The sequence below is a fragment of the Canis lupus genome, chromosome 11 (genome assembly GCF_011100685.1).
Source record: "Canis lupus familiaris isolate Mischka breed German Shepherd chromosome 11, alternate assembly UU_Cfam_GSD_1.0, whole genome shotgun sequence".
In the NCBI taxonomy this organism is placed as follows: Eukaryota; Metazoa; Chordata; class Mammalia; order Carnivora; family Canidae; genus Canis; species Canis lupus.
Genome location: NC_049232.1, coordinates 23,373,987 through 23,394,471, shown reverse-complemented (window position 1 = coordinate 23,394,471; position 20,485 = coordinate 23,373,987). Strand labels below are relative to the sequence as shown.

The following is a 20,485-nucleotide window of genomic DNA, read 5'->3' as shown; positions in this document are numbered from 1 at the left end:
TCATTCTTGATATTAAGATCTGTTTCACAAGATTGTTTTAAAATATTTTTAAACATGCAAAGGTAGTAACATAGCCCTGCTGCACTGTGCGCAGGTGTATGATCCCTGTTGGGGTGGTTCTTTCCCGTCCTTTCCCACGCATCGTTGAGCAGTGACTTCTCCTGAGGACAGACCAGTGTGTAAACCCTGCAATCTCCCATTGCCTGTGGGTCAGCCCTTCTGCCCAATCAGTATCTGCTATGGTCAAAACATACTTTGAAGCCCTCCCCCTGAGGGCCGTTCTTCACCAAAAAGGCTCAGGAAACAAACCACAGTGGTGGTATGGAGACCTTAGTGCGGTCATTATAGAAATAGAGCACGCAGCCCTCCCCAGACCCAGTGACCCGGAACCGCCAGCTTTGCGGTGCATCTTTGGGGAAGGGAGTTGCAGAACATGTTCTGGAAGACCCTGAGTTGACCTATTACCCTTGCCCCGGGGGATGGAGGGATGGTGGTAGGAAGGTAGCACACCTGAGGCGGCGTGGGCATGTGTAGCTGGACCAAGCAGCTCTTCAAGACCAGATAAGCATATTGTGGAAGAACGGTTTATTTCTGTCGCTGCTAAGGGGGATCAGTGAGGGAGAAGAGGAGCTGCCAGCCTTGTTGCTTCAAGGTTCATTAACTGGAGATAATTAGGAACTATCTGTACAGGAGTCCACTGGAGAAATGGGGCTTGGAGACCCCAAAAGGTAAATCTGAGGCTGCAAAGGGTCTGCCTCCAGGAGGATACAGAGGGGGATCCCTATAATCGTGGCTAAAGTTCCTGTCAGTGACGTGTCCTCATGCCAGCTCTCCAAGCGGTGGGTCTTGGCCCGGTGTTTCCCCTGAGAAGACTAGCCATGGAGCAACAATTTGCACTTGGAGCTGACCTCAGAAGCACAACCAGCAGGCAGGTGCAAGATACAGGGGAGCCCAGGAGATGTGCTACAGCTGGAGGGGTCTGCATTGGGCATCTGGGGCCCTGTGCCTTGCAGAGGGACAGAACTCACTATTCCTGTCTCGTCCCCTCCAGCTGCTGTCAGCGCAGGCCATGGCCTGCCTGCCAAGTTTGTGATCCACTGTAACAGTCCGGTGTGGGGTGCAGACAAGTGTGAGGAACTTCTGGAAAAGACGGTGAAGAACTGCTTGGCCCTGGCAGATGACAAGAAGCTCAAGTCCATCGCGTTTCCATCCATTGGCAGTGGAAGGTAAGTGCACACGGCCTGTGCTCAGTGGCATATTGAGCCCATCATCGTGGAGGTCTGGAGGTTGCTTCCAACCCCCTTGCTTTAGTCGAGAAGACCCAAAGCCAGAGATAAGGAATAATACAAACACGAATGTCTGAAAGTGACCTCGGGGTGTACTAGGGCCATCAGAGATGCTGGCTTAGATAGTGAAGTTTCAGGACACAGAGACACATGTGGGGAGGATAGGGGAGGTATGAATGCGGGGATGCTTGTCACAAGAGGTGCTCCCCCCGCCTCCAGAACCCCAGCATTCTCTGAGCAAAGCCCTCTGCCTCTTACCTTTGTTTTCCCAGGCATCCTTCACTTTCCCCACCCCTGTGCTCTCTGCCTCTCTGTCCTGCTGTTTCACTGTGAGGGATGGGCCTGAGCAGGCACTTAAGTACCAAACAGGGCTGGGCCCAGCCCCCTCTGGGTGTATGCTCAGAGAGAGGAGAGGGCCTTGGGAGCTCCATGGCATGTGGAAGAGGCTGTGACCCACTGCCTCTCCCATCACAGGGTCCTCCCTGCTGCAGTCTATGCTGCATACCTCCAGAAAGCTCGCAGTCTGGACCGGGCCCCAAGATGATGGAAAACTGGCTGCAGTGGGGATATCTTGGGCTTGAGAACGGCCACAACCTGGGGCTCTCTGTACTGGCCGTGGCTGTACCTGGGGCATCCCATCCAGAGCGCACGGCTCCTTGGGTCAGTCCCTCAGGATTAGGCCGGGCTTTAGGTGACAGCACAGTGACTTTCCTTGACACCACAGGCTGTACCCAGTGAGCCTGAGGATCAGTCCTCAAACCCCTTCCTTGCATTTATAGCAAGCTCCTCTTTTCAAAGCACTTCCCTTCTGAACCCATGGGGAAGATAGAGTGGAGCTTGCTCTTACCGTCTTGGCCAAGCTTTGTAACTGCCTTCCTGAACGCTGCTGTCACTGAGTTTCCACACCTGCAGTCACAGAGCTGGCCCTGGGCAGGCTTCCTGTCCTATGACCCAGGGAGGGTCTGCTCAAGCAGAGCTTTGACACTGCACCCAGGAGGCCCTTCCCATGGGCGGACAGGCATGGCCACTGGGCCCCAGGGCTTTCTGTGGCCTGCAGACATTGTGTAGTGCTGCCAGGACTTACTTACCAGAGGACTGAAAGGGGGAAGAGCTGTGGCTAGAGCCTCTGTCACTGGCCACCTCTATCAGCGGCAGATGCTCCCAGGCGCTGGGTGTCTCCCCTCCCCACTCCTGTAGTTCTGAGCAGCCAAGCCATCCAGTACCGGGTCCTACTTTTGTGGTCCTCGGTGCCAGTACAGTGAGCTCTGTCCTCTGCCTTACTAGCAAAAGGCAGCTGCCACATTCCCACATATGTGTGGGAGGAGAGGAACCCTCGAGGAAAGCTCATGCCAGCACCCCTCCCTCACGCGTGCCTACGCTCTCCCTGCCCTGTATGCCGAGTGCCACTTTACTGCCAAAGTGAGGGATGCCCACCCATCGGTTTGTCATCCGTGCTTCCAGTCACTACGGTTTCATATTCTGTTCTTTTGCCAAAGGCCGATGTGGAATGTAACTTTAAAACACTATTTAAATGCCTCTTAAAAGTGAAAGGAGATAGAGCATTGGAAGCTCCTTGGTTGGCTCCTTGTCCTGTCAGGACACGTGGCAAAGAAGCAACCCAGCAAGCACCGCCCGGCTTACACTTTCCCCCAGAACTATTGAGATTTGTAATAGGTGCCAGAGTCCATTCAAAACCATTTTGGACAAAGTGCTTGTGAACCAGAGCGCAAGTAGCCAGCTTCCTGCTTCCCCCATCTCCCCTTTGGCACTGTGCTGCTGTGTGACCCCAGCTAACCAGGTTAGCCTCTCTGTCCTGCCTTATCAGTGAGTGAGGCTCTGGGGACTGCCCTTCCTCACAGATGGCTCCGAGGCTCAATTAGTGCTTCGGATGCACTTTGATCTGCTCTGATGAAAGGTGCTTCCGAAGAAAGAAGCAATAGGAGCCTTTATTGGAGGTAATAATTTCATATTCTTTCATATGGCTATTGGGAAACTTTTAATTGAAGCATAAAAGTAATTCTCTACGTTTTTCATGGAGTAAAAAGTTTTTAAAAACAATCAATTGAAAGCTTTTAAGAGGGCAGAGTGCCAAAGGCAAGCACATGTGCACCAGCCACCATCCCCACATCTGTCAGGCAGACCTTGCCCCACAGAGCCATGTAAACAGCTGCCCTGTCTTTCATGAGTAAAGATTGGGATTACACCAGAGCCGGCCTGTAAATCACAGTGGGTTTTAGGAGGGGAAATAAAACAGCTTGTTTGTGGCATCCAGTGTCTCCGGCATAAAAGTCATGTTGGAATTAAAACAATATAAATGCAAACATGTTGGTAAAGAGCAGTGGGAACACTTTCTCTCAGCCAAGGCCCAGCATGTGGAAAATGACTGCAGCCTCATGCCCCCTCCCGCTGGCCCATTGGCCCCAGGGCCAACCGTCAAGCCCCCTAAAGGTGAAACCCTGGCCTCGGGGAAACCACCTCTAGCCTCTGGATATCCTGTCCTTGGTCACTGTGGTCACGGTATTTATGGATACCTACACTCTCTCAGCTCAGTTTGACATTCAGGGACGGCCTGTCTCTGGAGGGGTGGTATAAAGGGAATAGGAAGTTTGGGGTTTTGATTAAACTCTCCTTAGATTTATGAGCTTAAAAGACCAGCCAGTTTGTGTTTTTCAAGCTACCATATATGGGTATTGCTTCAGTCCCATGTACTGTGCTAAACCTCAATCTGCATTATCTCTCAACACCACCACCAGGTGAGCACTGTCATTAATTCCACTCAAAGCAAAAACAGCCCAAAAGATGAAAAGGGTTACCTTACCCGATGTGACACAGCTTGGACTGGGTAGAGCCAGAATTTGACTGGAAGTCCTTGGCATCAGTGTTGGGGAGATGAGGGCACATGGAACCTCTTCCTCCTGTCTCAATTGGTCAACAGACCCCTTTTGCCCTCCACTGGACGATCACCTCACTACCTGAGTGTACTCTATAGGAGTGGATTCTAGGGAACCTTGGAAAGGAAACTGCACCCTGGAATGCTCTGACCTGCCTCGGCCTAGCCCTCAGCCTCCCTCCACCCTGAGAATGGGCCATTGAAGAGAAATAGGATGGAACCAACCTGAAGGGGGAGGATTTGTTATTAGCCTAAAAACACCCTGGAGCGAGAGAAGAAGTCACAGTGGGCTGTGCCTATACCCTCCAGAACTGTAGCCCACTGCTCCCAGCTGACAGCCTGGTCTTTACCTCCGAAAGGAGTGGCCTTCAGGGGCAACTTGACCAAGGCAGTTTCTCCAAGCTACACAGAACATGGGAAAGTGCAATGCCCCAGGAGCACAGTGTGAGAGAGACCCTTATCCTAGCAGAAATGTGACTCCCAGGGGCATGGACACTTTTCCAGTGTCACGCAGCCTTCCAAGCCATTCAGCTCTACACTCTCCTAGACTGCCAGGACCCTTAGATGGGTGGACCAGTCCACCTCAGACACCAGCATCCATCTAGAGTCCGCCTTTAATCCTACCCTGACTTCACAGGCAAGCTCCTGGACCGGCTCCTCCAGAAAATCTGCCTGGCCTCCCTCCCAGGACATAGCTTCTCCCCACAGGATTCTCCAGTGTCCCCAGTCAGCCTTTTTCAACACTGCTCTGGGCCCATAGTCCTATGTCCCTGCCAGAGCCAGCCCTACAGGGGAGCTCACCGGTAATGGGGATGCCTGGTGATGCCCCATCCATTATGTGGGGGCTCAGGAGCACTGGGGGAACTTCAGTGTCGTCTGTGATGTGGCTCTTGTGAACCAAGAATCCCTGTCATCCAGGTGGAATGGAAAGAAACAACCAAGATGTAGCTCCCAGCTATCACTGACCAGGCTGACCCAAAAACACCAGATAAAGAAAGTCTGTGTGGTCCCCTTGTACCAGTCTAGGGAAGCTGAGGCCTAGGACACTGAAGAAGGGCTGTTCAAGACAACTGGACTGACATCAGGGGAAGCTTAGACATCCCCTTAGTCTGCTCAAAGCTGAAGACAGTGGCTGCAGGGTAACTTAAGGCACATGCTGTTCTCACAGTCCCTGTAGGCCCTGTGGGGGCCCAAGTGGGAAGAGGAGGGACACGCACCTCTTGGGGACATCAGCATCCCTGGTATCAGCCTGTGTATCCATAAGGTGCCATTGTCCAGGCATGGACACTAACACTTGGAGAGGTTAATGCCCCAGCCCCAGGGCGGCTGGGATTCAACCCCAAATCCCCACTAGAACAGAAGCCTGTATCCCCTTTTGCTTTACTGTATCTTGGGAACAGTGGGTATGTGGTCTTCTCCAGAAGATGGACAAAATGCTATCAGGGGGCAGTGGGCCCAAAGACTTGGCCAAGCAGGGATGGCCATTCAGGGTGGCCAAGGGAACCCAAGCAGCCAGGAAGCCAGGAGCGGAGCAAGTTATCAGCCCACTGAGCTCCTGAAGCTGGCTCATGCTGCACCAGGGCCCCTGTGTCACCCGGCCACGTGATGCGTGCCAGCAGTTGTGGCCGACAGCTAGGCATCACTGACCTGCCAACAGCTTTCTGGGGGCCTGAGGCCAACACAGCATAGGGAAGGTGCAGTGGCAAATGCTGTCATGGGGCCTGGGAGGAAGGCGGTTTTGCACCACATGAGCCTTTACGAAGACCCTGCAAGACTGCCTGCTGTAGGAAATCCTACAGTTTATCTTGTTCACCACTCACGGCCTCCTGAGATAGCAGGTGCGTGAACTACCCACCCGCTCCCCTGGATGGGCAGCGAGCCACAGAGGCAGGGCCTAGACTCAACTGTGTGGCTCTATGGCCTGAGCCCCTGGAGAGTGGGAGGACTGCCCAGGCCACTACATGTGCCACAGCTGCCCCTGACTTGAGTGTACTGGGCCTGCTGTATAAAGCAGTCCTGGGACACCATCTACTTGTACGTTCCATTTTGCCGCAAACCCTTCTAACTGTGGCTCCGAGATACACTTTGCAGCCTTGACAATCTAAGGAAAGCCCTTACCTTCCCTAGTCCTTCCTGGCGGCCTGTGTGGTCTGCAGCAGCCAGTCCCATAGCTGGACTTCCTGAGCCTGTGGGGGCCTAGGACAGAGGGAGGCATCAGTGTTTGTCAACAGGAGATGTTTGGAGAAACAAATGAAACTCACGTGTACCCGGCCACGATCCTAAAAGATCCTTTTTCATGCTCTGTGAGCAGTAGGGCCTGCAAGGTACGGATACTGCAGGTGTAAAACCTTCGATTCCCACCTTGCTCTCCCACTGACAGGTTCCTACCCATGGGGCCCACACTATGAGCACAGATTACAAAGTCCATGTGGCTGCGTGCAGAACAGTGGTTCTCATGGGTATTCCCTACACCTGGTGGAGCCCAGGACTCTGCACTTGGACAAGCCCTCTCTGATCCTGGGAGAGGCAACAACTGAGAACCACCAACACACAGGAGCAGGACAGAACATTCCCTCACTGACAGTGACTTTTCCAGAGTCCGAAGAGGGGGGCAGAAATGGAAAGCTACCGGAGACAGTCTGAGTCAGCAAGTGCTGGAGTCTGGCAGGAGCACCAGGCATGCCTTTGGTCTGCAGGGCACTACGTCTCCCCCAGCTCAGGCACCCCAGCCGTAGCATGGGTGAGGGCAGCAGGCTGGTGAAACAAACCACCAGAGGAGGGGGGCTGCGGCCATCAGGCAGGCACCTCGACGGACGGCAGGGAGAGTCTACAGGCCCTCACCTGAGCCCAGTACCCCCTGTGGGCATGATGCAGAGGTCAGAAAGGCACCCTTACTGTGGGAGCTGGGGGCATGGTCTTGGGCTTCCAGGGCCGAGATCAATTCCTCACAGCCCTGCTCAGCCCCAGCGGCAAGGCCATGTCCATGCACGATGCTCTGCCTGGACTGGAAGCTCTGAGTTCCCTTGGCAGGAGCCCCAGCTACTCCCATGGTCCAGGCTTCCCATCCTGCTGCAGCTCCCAGGAGCTCCCCACTCCTGCAGGTCAGGCCACTGGCTGCCACCTCCTTGGGGCTTACTCACCAGGAATGAAATGAGGGGCTGTAATCTGGCAAGTCCTTTGGGCAGCAGCTGAATTTACAGCAGGAAAGTAAATATTTGCTCTTTGGGAGATACTTAAAAGGGGGCCTTATTCCAGTGACCCCATGATCCTGTATCTGCACAGCCCTCCCCAAAAGCTGGCCTTCATCCCACTCTCAGGAGCAGGACTGAGTGAAGGGCAGCCCCTCTGCACCCACGGACTTCCCACAACACTCACGTACACACATGCCCCTGGGAACATGCTCACTAGAGATGCACCCCTAAAATGGAAGGTCGAGTTCATGTCCTCAAGCACTTGCCAACACGTGCCTTGTTCTGGACAACCTATGCTGTGAAAATTGTCAGGGCAGGAGATGACGGCCAGGCGTGGGGAGAACAGTTGCTTCCCACAGCTCCTTCCCAAGTCTGCTAGGGAAAGGGGGGAGGGGAATGACTTGCCTCGTGTGTCCCACTTCTCCCCCTCCCCCACACAGCAAAACCCTTTGTTCCACATGGTGTCCACCACCCTCCATCCTGCCTGCCTCCTGGTCACCCTTCCTATTCTGGTGGTAGACGTAGCGCCCAGGATCTGCTCCAGAGGAATGTGGGCCTCGTGGTACCTTGCTAGCTGGCACAGCTCTGCAGCTCTTCATGGACAGTCCTGCATGTGCTGGCTGCTTTGGGGGTGTGCCATGTGGCTGACGAGGATCCGCCTGAGCGAAGGATCGTTTGCACCCCACTATTGACCATGGGCCACTCTGCATGGAAGCGTGCCCTTGGTGACGTCCCTTGTCTGCTAAGGATTAGCTTCACTTCTGTAGCATCCAGAAGTTTGATGGAAAGCAAGTCCTCAGACTGTTTTCACCTGTAACTCTAAGGTGCTCTGAGTCCTGACAACAGAGTAAGTGTGGCTCTCCAGGGGAGCCAGCCAAGGTACTTCACAACTTACAGGCACTTAGTGAGCAAGGCTCAGAGTGTTCGAAGACATTTGAAAACCTCTCACCTTGTGGCAGGTACCCCATCTGGAGGAGAGGTGGAGTCAGAACTGGCAGGTTGGCTCAGCACTTTGGCTACCAATAGTCCCCAGGCTCAGGGCAGTTCAAAGACCGTAGACCTGCCAATGAAGAAAGAGATCCCCATGAAAATTGGCCCCAGCCTCACACCCGAGTATCCTTAACTGTACACGGGGCCAGTAGGATCTGAACCCAGGGCCACTGGCTCCAAAGCTCACGTCATTCCTGCTGGACTAGGCAAGCTGCTATGTTCCTGCCACTGTCCTGGGTCACCTGGGTCCTGTACCTGTGGGGTTGACCAGGGTCGGTCTCAGGCACTGAGGAGCAAGTGGTGTCAATTGTTCTAGGCCTCATTTGAGATTCTTAAGAATTCTGTGCACCTACCCTTGAAATTGCCACCTGACATTTAAGTGGAAGTACACATGAATTCACAGCCATTTGGCCTGGAGTCTTGGATGTTGTCTCTTGAGATGAAGGGGTCCCCGGGCCAAGAGTTGTTCCCCATACCCCCCAGCTCTCCTATCCTGGCCTTTGGGTGGTGCAAGCTAGGGTGCTCTGGGATGCATCCCGGGCCCGCAGCTCCAGCACCTACGAAGTGAAGGGTGTAACCATCCTACCTGTGTGCATGCAGAACAGCTCCCTCCCGGGGAAGCTCCTGCCTCCAGTCGTCCCATGGAGTGAGCCCTAGAGCTGAGGGTCAAGCCCAGTGCGAGTCACAGTGATGCTGGGAGAGGAAACACAGGAGCTGGAGCTACCCTGGGGAGACTTAACGCCCAAAACGCAGATCCTGCGTGTCTGCTGGTTGCTTTCCGAAAACCCGCCGTGTCCCCTTCCTCCGAGGGCACAGAGGACCTTGTCCTGCAGGTCCCAGCTCTCCGCCCACTTGTCCGTCCCATGTGGCAGGCGTTGGTCTCTCTCATGCCTGTGCATGGGCGGCCACAGGACCCCATGCCCGCTCCCCCCCCCCCCCCCCCCCCCCCCCCCCCCGGGCACTGAGGCAACACAGACAAAGCACAACACTCGCCTCAGAGCCTCGGGGAGGGAGACGGGCAGGGCCACGGCCCAGCCGTCTCTCTGGCAGCTGAGCACTTTTCTCTCCCACAGGAATGGTTTTCCAAAGCAGACGGCAGCGCAGCTGATTCTGAAGGCCATCTCCAGTTACTTCGTGTCAACAATGTCCTCTTCCATCAAAACGGTGTATTTCGTGCTCTTTGACAGCGAGAGTATAGGCATCTACGTACAGGAAATGGCCAAGCTGGACGCCAACTAGGCTGAGGAACTACAGAGCCAGCCTGCACCGTGCCCCTGCCTCCACCTTGCAAGAAAGAAAGAAAAATCCCCTTCACTCCTGTTGGGAGGCGGGACCCTTTCATTTCCAATTTTGCTCATCTAGGGAAAATAAGGTTTTGGTTTCCAGTTTAATTGTTTTTGACCTTCTAAAATGTTTTTACGTTAGCACTGATAGTTGGCATTACTGTTGTTAAGCACTGTGTTCCAGACCGTGTCTGACTTTAGTGTAACCTAGGAGATTTTATAGTTTTATTTTAATGAAATCCTGCTTGACGCAGAACAGCGGGGAGAGCAGTGTCTTCTACGTGTGGCCGAATCCAGGAAGCCTGTTTTGTAACCGTGTGTTGTGGTGCTTTATTGTACACCCAGTGGCGTTCTTTTTACTATAATGTTCCTTTTTTTTTCCTCAAGAAGAAAAATCATGAATTTGCAGCAGACTTAATTTTTTGTTTACTTTTTGTCTTAATGATGGATTTGAAAATGAAAGATTTAAAAAGGCAGAACAGAATCTGTTGTCCTTAATTATATTTGCAATTTGGAATTTGTGTGAATTGATTTAGTAAAATGTTAAACTGCTGTTGTGACTGGTGTGTTTCAAGTTACTGTGCCATGAGCCCTGGGTGGGCTTCTCTCCTCACAGGGTGGGGGACTAGGTGTGGCTGCTGCACCCCGTCCTGCCCCCTCCCCCCGCACCTCCCTGGAAGCACCCCAGGGCCACTGCTGCCTGGACACAGGGGCATCTTCAGTCCCTAACAGCTGGTAGGGGGAGTTCATGTGAAGTCCCTCTTTCCATCCTTGTGACACTTGGGCAAAGTCATTCTCCCCATTGCATGGATGAGGAAGCAGACATGCTGAAAGCCGTGCGGGTGGCAAGTGGCAGACTGGTATTCCAGTCCGGGTCTTTAGACGCTGAGCCCAGCTCTCTCTTGCCATTTGCCCTCTCCTGATGGATGCTCTCTCCAGCTCCTGGATGGACCCAGTGTCCCTGGGCCACTTGCCAAATGGAGCTGCAGAAGCCTGGAACCCTCTGCGAGGGCTATGTTGGGCCCTTTGTTCCTACAGGACAGGGTTCCTGCTGCTAAGAACTTTCCATGGGCAAGGCACCACTAATAAGGTCCTCAAGGTGTGCTGCTAGCTCTTGCACGCTTTCTGGAGGCTGCGGGTGGGGTTTAGTGATGCACGTTAGAGCTGATCCTTGAACAACATGGGGGTTAGGGGTGCCAACCCCCACACAGTTGAAAATCCACATACTTACAAGTTCCCTAAAACTTAACTCCCAGTAGCCTACTGTTGACAGGGAGCCTTGCTGGTAACACAGCCGATGAACATAATCTGTACGTTACCTATACGATATACTGGATTACTACAATAAAGCAAGCTCCAGAAAAAATGTTACTAAGAAAAGCAGAGAGAAGAGAAACTACACTTACAGTACTGCACTGTATTTATTGAAAAAAATCCTCACCTAAGTGGACCCGCAGAGTTCAAATCCATCTTGTTCAAGGGTCAGCTGTAGTTAGAAAGGGCTCAGCTGGACCAGAGTGGCTACACTTTTCGTTACCTGAATTCAGTTCACAAAACACAGACACTGCTTGCTTTAAAAGGTACTTTACCTTTATCCAAATGTGCCTACAACGCACGGAAGACTTTCTCTGTCTTTAAAAAGAAACGTGCCTGCTTCTAAAACAGACTTCAGCCAGGAGAAAATATGCAGTGCACTGCATATCGTAGATGACTGTAAAGGATCATTTTTCCTCCCCAAGCTGTGCCTAATGAAATCAAAATAGACGTCCAAAGCCATCACAAACACGCTTTTCAATGAAAAGGCAACTACTTCTCACCAAATCCTGAAAGATGATTTTCCCCAAGTTTCTCCTAAAAGTAGGGTGTTATTAAAGCTTTTAGCTTTCTTCCCCAAGATTTCTACAGAGTCTACATTTCCTACTTCTTGATGAGAATTTGGCAACAATAATAGTAATGTCTGTAATTTATCATGGTGTATTCAAGAAGATGCATCTTAAAAAGTCATCACTTCATAAGTAAGACCTTCACATTGTTTGCGTGGGCAGACAAAGCCATTCACCCAAGAACGTTGTTTCTACAGGTAGAATCCGCGGCGTGCAGGGTGATGAGCAGCGCTACTGGTAGCTGGAAAGAGCGGCCTTTACTATGAGCCACGCACTGTCTTGAGCCCCTACAGACATCCTTCCATTCTGTCCTAGGGATGGTTCTAGGGGTAGTCCCTGTTATCAGAGCCATTTTACAGCTGAGAACACTGAGGCTGGGAGAAACTATGCGACTTGCCAGTGATCTCACAGCTAGGAAGCACAACCAGATTCAAGTGCAGAGATGCTGACCACTGAGATCCAGGGCTCACTCTAATCAGCAGCAAAAGAGAATCCAGGTCGCCATGGTGGTTATTTCTAACTTGGAGACCAAAACACAGAATGAAACCAGGGCTAAAAGGCTTCTAGCCATCAGCAAGGATGAATTCCCACCATTTGCTTTGACCTGGATGGAACTGGAGGGTATTATGCTGAGTGAAGTAAGTCAGTCGAGAAGGACAATATTATATGGTTTCATTCATTCAGGGAATAGAAGAAATAGTGAAAGGGATTATAGGGGGAAGGAGGGAAAATGAATGGGAAAAAATTAGAGAGGGAGAGAGAACATGAAGACTCCTAACTCTGGGAAACGAACAAGGAGTGGTGGGAGGGGAGTTGGGCGGGAGGATGGGGTGACTGGGTGACGGGCCCTTGATGGGATGAGCACTGGGTTATGTTGGCAAATTGAACTTCAATAATTAAAAAAGGGCTTCTAGGGATCCCTGGGTGGCGCAGCGGTTTGGCGCCTGCCTTTGGCCCAGGGCGCGATCCTGGAGACCCGGGATCGAATCCCACGTCGGGCTCCCGGTGCATGGAGCCTGCTTCTCCCTCTGCCTATGTCTCTGCCTCTCTCTCTCTCTGTGTGTGTGTGACTATCATAAATAAATAAAGAAAAAAATATTTTAAAAAAAAGGGCTTCTAGGTGAATTGCGTTTGCTCAACCATGAGAAGGTACCACAGAAGCAAATCCCGCGTTTAGCAGGGGTCCTCCACTAGATGGTGCTAAAGGGACTGGGAAGCAGATAGAGGAAGGGGGGCTGGTTTCTGCTCTTCCCTCTGCACAAAAGAGTAAGTTGCATTTGTCAGGATTTGTGTGAATTATTTACCATAATCACCTAAATGTTTCTAAACTTTCACTAATCCAAAGTGCATCTCGCCCCTGAGATGTGGGCTCATTGAAGAAATTCTTTTCAGTGGAACGGAGGAAAGCGAGCCAGCCAACTGCCTGGGATTCCCATCATGTCTAAACCACCCAGTTAGCTTTTAAAACCAGGATCAAAATTTGTTCTCTGATGTCAGCCTCATGTTTACAGGGGAAAAAGAAAACAGCTTATTACTTTAAAGAAAAGTTGGTGCAACTGCGAGGGAAACTAGGAATGTACACGTGCCTCTATTCCAAAGACTGGCTGGCAGGCCGTGAGGTTTGCCAAAAGTGAACCGATTCCATACCCTGGGGGCCGTGCAGCCCTGTGGGCTGGTGGTGGCACCAGGCAGACGTCAGCCTCCAACTTGCCCTCGGCGGCTGGCCTCCGCCCTGCGTCCTGCAGCCGGCTCCCTCTGCCTCCTCCATCTGAGATCGCACGTGGCGCCAAAGTGGCTGCAGTCACTGCCGCGCGTGCCCGCACGCCACACGCACTGGTCCTCCACACCAGCTACTTCCCGCCACAACCTTGTGATGCTGATGCTTGTCCTATCTTACAGATGACAAAAGTACAACTCTCCTCTCTAGGTGAGACGTAGCCCCCAAAGTCTTTGGTTGGCTCCCCTGTTCTGTTATCCGAGCCCCCAGAGGTAGCCTCTCCTTTGGTACGCACCCCTAATTTTTGCTCGTTAGCCAGGCCGTCTTGCCTGTTCGCTGATAGGCCCCGTGTGGCCAGCCCTGGCAGCAGAACGTGTTGGAGGACAGCTATTCACAGCAACCCAGGGGCCGGTGAGATTTCCTGGGAACTTACTAGGCCTCTTGCAAAGGCAGATGGGACAGTGCCCCCGTCCAGCAGGCCGGGAGACCCGGAGCCTTGCTTGCTAGCCGGGCAGGGATTCAGGACAGAGCTGTGCTCACGGCTCGTGTGCAGGGAGGGGCGTGTGCAGGTGACACAGACCTGGACTTCAGAGGACAGGCTGCCATCTTCCAGGCGATAGGTGGCAGTGGCCAGATGGCACACAGGCACGGCAGCCCCAACGAGGGGAGCTACGGCGTCTGCTGGGGTCTGCAAGCCCAGGCCTGGACCCCACCAGCCACCAGGCCAGCACCTCAGCCCTGGCCTCTGCTCGGCCCCATCCCTGGGCTGCGGAGCCGTCTGTCAGGGCCTGGGTTTAGCTGTCAGAACTCCTCCTTGCCGCTCGGGGTCCGGAGGCCGGGTTTGGTCACAGAAGAGGCGAGAAGCGAAGACAAGAAAACGAGAGATGTGCAGCCATTTGCGCCTCTTGTCCAGGTGCGCCCTCCTCGTCCCACTCCCCTCCCAAGGCCGGAGGGTGACGACTCAGGGGGGCCAGTCGGCGCTGGGACAGGCGGTCATCAGGCAGTTTCCTGGCTGTCACTCAGGCCGCGCCGGCAGTCCCCGAGTAGGCCGGCTCTCCCTCCGTGGGAGGCAGCGGTGGCAGGGGGACAGCGGGGCTGCCTCCTTCACTAGCAACCCGATGTTTGATCTTCCTGGCCCGGCGCCACCACCAGCCAACGTTATCTTGGCAGCTGGCTTTGGTGCGGCCCTCAGAGGGATCCCCTGAAAGCGCTGGGGTGGGAGGAGGGTGCTGGGCCCAGCCCCGGCCGAGAAGAAAGGGAAACGCTCAATGGCCAGGGGTGAGGCCCCCTTTCCTCTGGCATGTCTTCTATTTGGAACCCAACCTGTTGTGTTTGCTTCTGGGGCCCCCCTGATATCAAAATAATATCCCATGACCCTCCTGACAGGGAGGTAATAAAACTGTTCATTAATCCCGGCCCTCATCACTGCCCTGCCAGGCTCCTTAGCAAAGGTGTGTAAATAGATTGGCCTTTCCCTGACCCCTAAAAATCAACTTTGCTTTGTCAAACTCGAGAAGAGAAGAGAAAGAGAGTGCTTCACGAATGCTCTCTCCACGGACGGCGCTATCCTCCTCACGGCCCGCGCCCCCCACTCCTGACACCCACACTCTCTCACACACACAGTCGCCCACACACATCCATGAGACTCTGGAGCCCCGTCAGCGGAGTGCAGAATGCGGGGCGTGCAGGTAAACACCCATCGTGAAGCATCCCGGACTCTGTCTCCCACAAAGCTGCTGAAATTTCTCCTCCAAGAAGCCGGTTTTGCTGTGTAAACGCAGACCTTTGCTAACAGCCCCATTGAGCGCGCTTACAGGGGGCAGCCCCGAGGTCTGCTGGGGCCCTGCACCCAAAGAGGACGGGGGGCTGTGACGGGCCCCAGAGCACGTGCCACAGGGAGTGTAACCCCAGGGGAAGAGGCCTCACATTACCCCGGAAACTGTGCCAACGTCACAAGGCCAAGGTCACTGCCGTGGCTTCACTGAGCGCGGAGAGATCAGAGGCCCACAGCGACACCCTCCAAATCTTGTCCAACGCCTGGGAGCCAGACCCAGGGCCACAGCACCGGGTGGCCCAGCCCGAGAGGGAGCATCCCGGCCACCAGCCCTGGCAGGCGACTCGGGTCCAGCCCCACACGCGACTGGGCCAGCTGCCGGCTCGGCGCCCCCTGCGCCCCACCCCTCCTGCGCCCCAGGCAGGCCCCAACTCTCCGCTCCCCACGTGGCAGCGGGGTAACGAGCTGTCAGTCACCGGCGCCGGCCTGCCTAATTGGACCCAGCAGCCCTCAATAGGGCCCCCGGAGGCCCTGCCCGCAGCGCCCACCTCGGGGCGCCCCCGGAGCCCAGGAGGGAGAGCACCCGGCCGCCGCACGTCCGGCCAGGGCGCAGCTGACAGTGAGGAACCCCTCCCGGCCGTCAGCGGCCGCCGATGCGGGTGGACACCAGCGAGCGGGGCGATGCCACGACTGCCCTTGGGGTGATGGACACCCCAGGGACCCCGCTTGGCAGGGGGCCCTGGCCTGAAGCCTCCTTGGCCTCAAGCGGCCCCAGCTGGCAGCCCAGGGCTGTGAGGAGGGCAGCACCCCAAACCATCACCCCCTCGGCCCCTCCACAGCCTGCAAGACACGGCCCAGGCCCGGCCCCCTCAGCCCTTGCTGTGCCCCAGGGTGACAGCACAGCGCCTCCAGCTGCAGAACGGATAGGAAAAGAGGGACCCGTGGAAGTTTAGATGCTGCCCCGTGAAGGTGACGTGGGCCTGGGCTCCGAGGGAGGCTGCTCAGCCTCCACCGCCTCACCTTCCCACCTCCGCCCCTTTCCACTGGTACAGATTCTGTTTATGCCACTCTTATCTCGCTCTCAGGACTTCGTGCACGCCACCTCCACAGCCTGGAACACGCCACTGCTACCTTTCACCTGTAATCCTGCTCAACTCTTCAGGTCTCAGCTCTTCGACCTCCGTGCTGCCTCCTCCAGGAAGCTTTCCTGGACTCCATCACTGTCTGGGCAAGGTGCCCTCTCTCGGTGCACTCTGCACACCCACCAGCCACAGCCCTATGCCGAGTAGACGCTGTCCTGCACTGACAGAGCTGTCTCCCCATCACACAAGGAGTATCACTCATTTGCACAGAACCCCTGCGCACTCTGGGCCCAGCACTATCCATGGCCCTGGGCATGCAGCAGTGAGTGAGCGAAGGAAATCCTGCCCTCCGTGAGGCCAGGAGGCAGATGCTCAACCAAATGCCTTTGCATTTCACGGCACCCTCAGGCCTCACCCTGAGGGCTGATGGCAGGAAGGGGCACCTCCTCAGTGGTTACGTGGATCACCGCTCCAGCTGAGTCCACCAGGACCACAAAGGCTACTCACCAGGCAGAGTGCTCGACTCAGAGAAGGCAGTGGGAAGACTGGGGAGGGTGTGATTGCTGCAGACCCTCCAGCCCAACACACATCAGCCAGGGGCACCACCGCGCTGGATCTCTCGCTTCATGTGGGCACACGGTGGCTTCAGAGTGAAGCCTGACGTTGGCACCAGGCCCCAGCTCAGCACCCTCTTGCTGCACTGCTAACCACAGCCTGGATCTCATGGTATCTGGTGTTTCTGCTTTCTTTGGCTCTTGATTTGAAAAGGGAAAGGAACAAGAAAAGGAAAAAGAAAGGAACTTTCTGGCTAGATGCTAAATCCACGATATCAATAAACAGGGAAAATGGTAGAAAATGCTTCCAGGAGAGACCTCTGAGGTATTGCAGTGGAGAGCTCCTTGCCTGCATGCCAGGGAGCCTGGACGCACAAAGGTTCCAGGCAAGGGCACTGGCCACAGGGCAGGTATCATTTCCTGATGGCCCAGCACACAAGCCTGAGTCAGGAATCCTCTTCTCACAGACCCAGCCCCAGGACAGGAAGGCCAAGTCCTGCCACTCGTTCAGTCCCAGGCCCGGCTTCTGGTACTGTCAGCCTCTTCTACCAGCACAAAGATGACAAGGGACACGTGGACCCCATGTGTCTTCAACGTGCCCCCGACACGGTGTGTGTCTGGCCCTCAGCTGCCCGCACAGCACAGGTGCAGAATCATAATGACACGGGGCCTTCAAGAACCCGTCTGCCACTTCCATGCTTGGGTAGAAAGACAACAGGAGCCACACAGCCAGGTGGGACTGTGCACTGAGGGGTGGCAATGGTGTGAGTACATGGCACACGAGGGGGTTGATGTGCATTCTCCTGTCAAATCCTTCTCAAGACCCTGCAAAATGAACATTATCACCCCACTTTCGAAGGTGAGGGAGGCGGTGAGGCTCAGAGAGGTGGAGTTACTTGGCCAGGCCACTCAGCAGAACCTGTCAGAACCAGGATGCAGAGGCGCCTGGGTGGCTCAGTGGTTGAGCATCTGCCTTCGGCCCAGGGTGTGATCCCGGGGTCCCGGGATCGAGTCCCACATCCAGCTCCCTGCATGGAGCCTGCAACTCCCTCTGCCTGTGTCTCTCATGAATAAATAAACAAAACATTTAAAGAAAAAAAAAAAAAAAGAACCAGGAGACAGAAGCAGGAGCAGGTACCTGTGACATCAGCTCCTGTTGGTCGTGGCCCAGAGGGTGCCCTGCCCCCGTTTCACAGATGGGGAGCAGCGAGGAGGCGGCCTCGGGCCTCCCGCTGGGCCTCTGCGCCTCCGCAGGCCAGGCCGGGGACCTGGCCGGGCCTTCCCGTAATTAGTGGGCTCTTGCTAAGACCCAGTCGCGCCGGGCCTGGGCCAGGGCTTGTTTTTGTTCTCACGCGGAGGCCCTCGCAGGAAGGCAGGCGCACGTGCGCAGCCCCATAAATCCAGCCGGCGTCGCTCATTACAAGGTTCTGCTTCAGGCCCCAGGCCCCAGGCCCCAGGCCCCAGGCCCCAGCCCGCGCTCCGCCGCCTCCCGCCGCCCGCCCGGCCGCCCCGCGCCGCCCGCAGCCGCAGACATGAGCTCATCCAGCGCCGCAGCTGAGGAAGTGGCCGGGGGCGCTCTCGGCCCTGGGGGGACAATGTGCCCATTAAGGCCACCGGCCGCACCCCCGGCCGCCGGCGGGACCACCCCCTCGGGCGCCCGAGCTCCAGGTCGGTGGGCGAGGCCCTCGGGGTGGCCCGTCCGCTCGGACGGACAGGCAGGCCCAGGGCCCCGCGCCCCGAGCCCCGTCCTGCTCTGCCCCCAACCCCGAAAGACTGATCAGCTCGCCGTGGGACCTGGGCAGCTTCCCCGGCCCCTCCGAGCCTCCATTCTCCCAGCTATCAAATGGGCAGGCGTTCCCGGCCCGGCGGGGAAACACTGCTCTGGAGCCCGTGACCTTGAGCTGTACCTTGGCATCTTGTCCGCTCGAAACCTGGCAGGTTCTCTGGCTCTGTGGTCTGAGGAATGCGGAGGGGATGAGGGGCTAGGCAAGTCACCCCATCTCTTGAGGGTGTGGTCTCCTTGTCTGTAAAACAGAGTTGCCAGTACAGTGTCAGGAACAAATATTTTAAGAAATGTGAACCCTTTCTTTCTAGCGCTCCGATTCCCATAAAGGTGAGAAGCCGCGTACCTGCCACGGCTCAAATCCAGATTCTGACCGTGGTCATCGTTTGAGAGTCGGCCAGCTCATCTCTACGCAGGCCAAGTTTCAAGGGGACCCGGCCAGGTGCATATCAATACCACGTGCAATTCTAACCCAACCTTTACGGTATATAGCTGAAGATGCTGGAATTATTGACAAACCCTTCTCCATCTGGAGCTAACATAGCTCAGAGAGGAGTCAGGCAATGTCTGGTTTGCAGGGAACCTTCTAGAACTGTGCTGTCCAATAGGATAGCTATTAACCACATAGCACCATTTAAATTAAGTAACATTGAAAATTCAGTTCCTCGTTTTCACTCGTCACATTTTAAGTGTTCTGTAGGCACATGTGGTTAGTGGCTACTGTTTTGATCAACACTGTTCTTTAGTATCTCCGTGGAGCTCTCCAGAGCGACACTCCAAGCTTTTCATATCATTTAATTTAGCATATGGAGCAAACACCATGGCGGGGACATCTCCACCAGCAAGTGGTTCCAGGCTACCGACTGTGATACAGTGACTGATAATCATGGTGGTAGAAACAGTACTATTCATGCACTGATTATTTCTGTGTTCCAGGCACTGCACTGGCTGCCTCATGTTAATTGAATTCCCCCCAAATACTCTACAGTTGGTGGCATGTCCCTACCTTACTCATGACAAAATGGAGTCAGGGAGACTAAAGAATTAAAGCAAGGTAGAGGCCGGCCCAGCTCGGCTTCAAAGCCAGCCTGCCCCTCAGGTGCAGAACCCATGTGAACCTTGTCCTGTGCTTCAACTAGATTTGCATCCAGAGGGTTGACTGTTCTTTCCAGAATCTGTCCCCCTTCTGCCTTTACCTTAGCTTTGAACACTTCCTGCTCTCAGGAAAGCTCAGATCTGTTCAAGGCTGGGCTGAGGCTCACTCTCGTCCTTGGTTGCTATGTGGAACTGCTTATGCAGGACAGGCCTGCGAAGGCTCCTGCTGGACACGGGGGTTGCCCTCACCCCAACTACTACCCCCAGTGCCCAGAGGGACCTGCTCACTGGGCCTAGGAACCATGTGGGAGATAGTGGATGGTGATCCCAGCTGTGCTGCCAAACTCCCTTCAGAGAGCACAGTCCTATGCAGGTGTCAGGTCAGTGGAGCCAAAAGGGACAGCAGGTATCAGTGGGACGCCCCAGGGAGTGTGCTTGTGAGCAAGCAGGACCAGCTCACGTGTTCCTGCCTGAAGCCACAGCTATGGGTTACACTTAGACGCAGTGAGCGGGACAGAGTGATGGGCCGGGCCCTTGGAATGAGCACCAGCATAGCATGTTCATTCATTAACCTGTTAGTCACTCACTGAACAAAGGAATGCCAGGTGCTGAACTCGGTGCCAGGGTCACCTTCTACAGGTCAGGCCCCCCTGGGCCACAAAGCAGCTCTTCCACCATTCCCCAGTGCCTCTCTTACCCTGCAGCTTCGTGACAACCCCGAGAGGCAAGCAGGTGGGGACCAGCCTCTAACTTGACAGATGGAGAAACTAAGGGCTGAGCAGCAAAAGCAATTTCCCAAAGCCAGCAAGCTGCCTCCCAAGGCTTGCCCCCTGGGCTCATCACCTCATTACCTAGTCACTCTTTAAAGGGAGCATTTTAGGGGATCCCTGAGTGGCTCAGTAGTTTAGCGCCTGCCTACGACCCAGGGTGTGATCCTGAAGGCCCGGGATCGAGTCC

General features: G+C 54.9%; 1 protein-coding gene and 1 long non-coding RNA gene across 15 annotated transcripts in view; one reads left to right on the top strand and one right to left on the bottom strand.

Annotated features, from left to right (window-relative positions):
- MACROH2A1 (macroH2A.1 histone) overlaps positions 1–10,200 on the top strand; it is an 84,763-nt gene extending 74,563 nt beyond the window's left edge. For all 7 annotated transcript variants that reach the window (XM_038552216.1, XM_038552215.1, XM_038552214.1 and 4 more), the window contains exons 8-9: positions 1,052–1,226; positions 9,431–10,200. In XM_038552216.1, the coding sequence (XP_038408144.1) occupies positions 1,052–1,226; positions 9,431–9,596 (341 nt within the window). In that variant the 3' untranslated portion in view covers positions 9,597–10,200. The remainder of the gene's footprint in view (positions 1–1,051; positions 1,227–9,430) is intronic.
- LOC119876800 overlaps positions 569–20,485 on the bottom strand; it is a 300,097-nt gene continuing 280,180 nt past the window's right edge. For 6 of the 8 annotated variants that reach the window (XR_005366697.1, XR_005366695.1, XR_005366696.1 and 3 more), the window contains 6 exons: positions 18,558–18,674; positions 8,944–9,050; positions 8,317–8,427; positions 6,295–6,372; positions 4,978–5,083; positions 569–4,201 (listed from right to left, as the gene is read on the bottom strand). This is a non-coding gene — a long non-coding RNA (uncharacterized LOC119876800). The remainder of the gene's footprint in view (positions 4,202–4,977; positions 5,084–6,294; positions 6,373–8,316; positions 8,428–8,943; positions 9,051–18,557; positions 18,675–20,485) is intronic. The other 2 variants (XR_005366699.1, XR_005366700.1) reach the window with 2 other exon arrangements.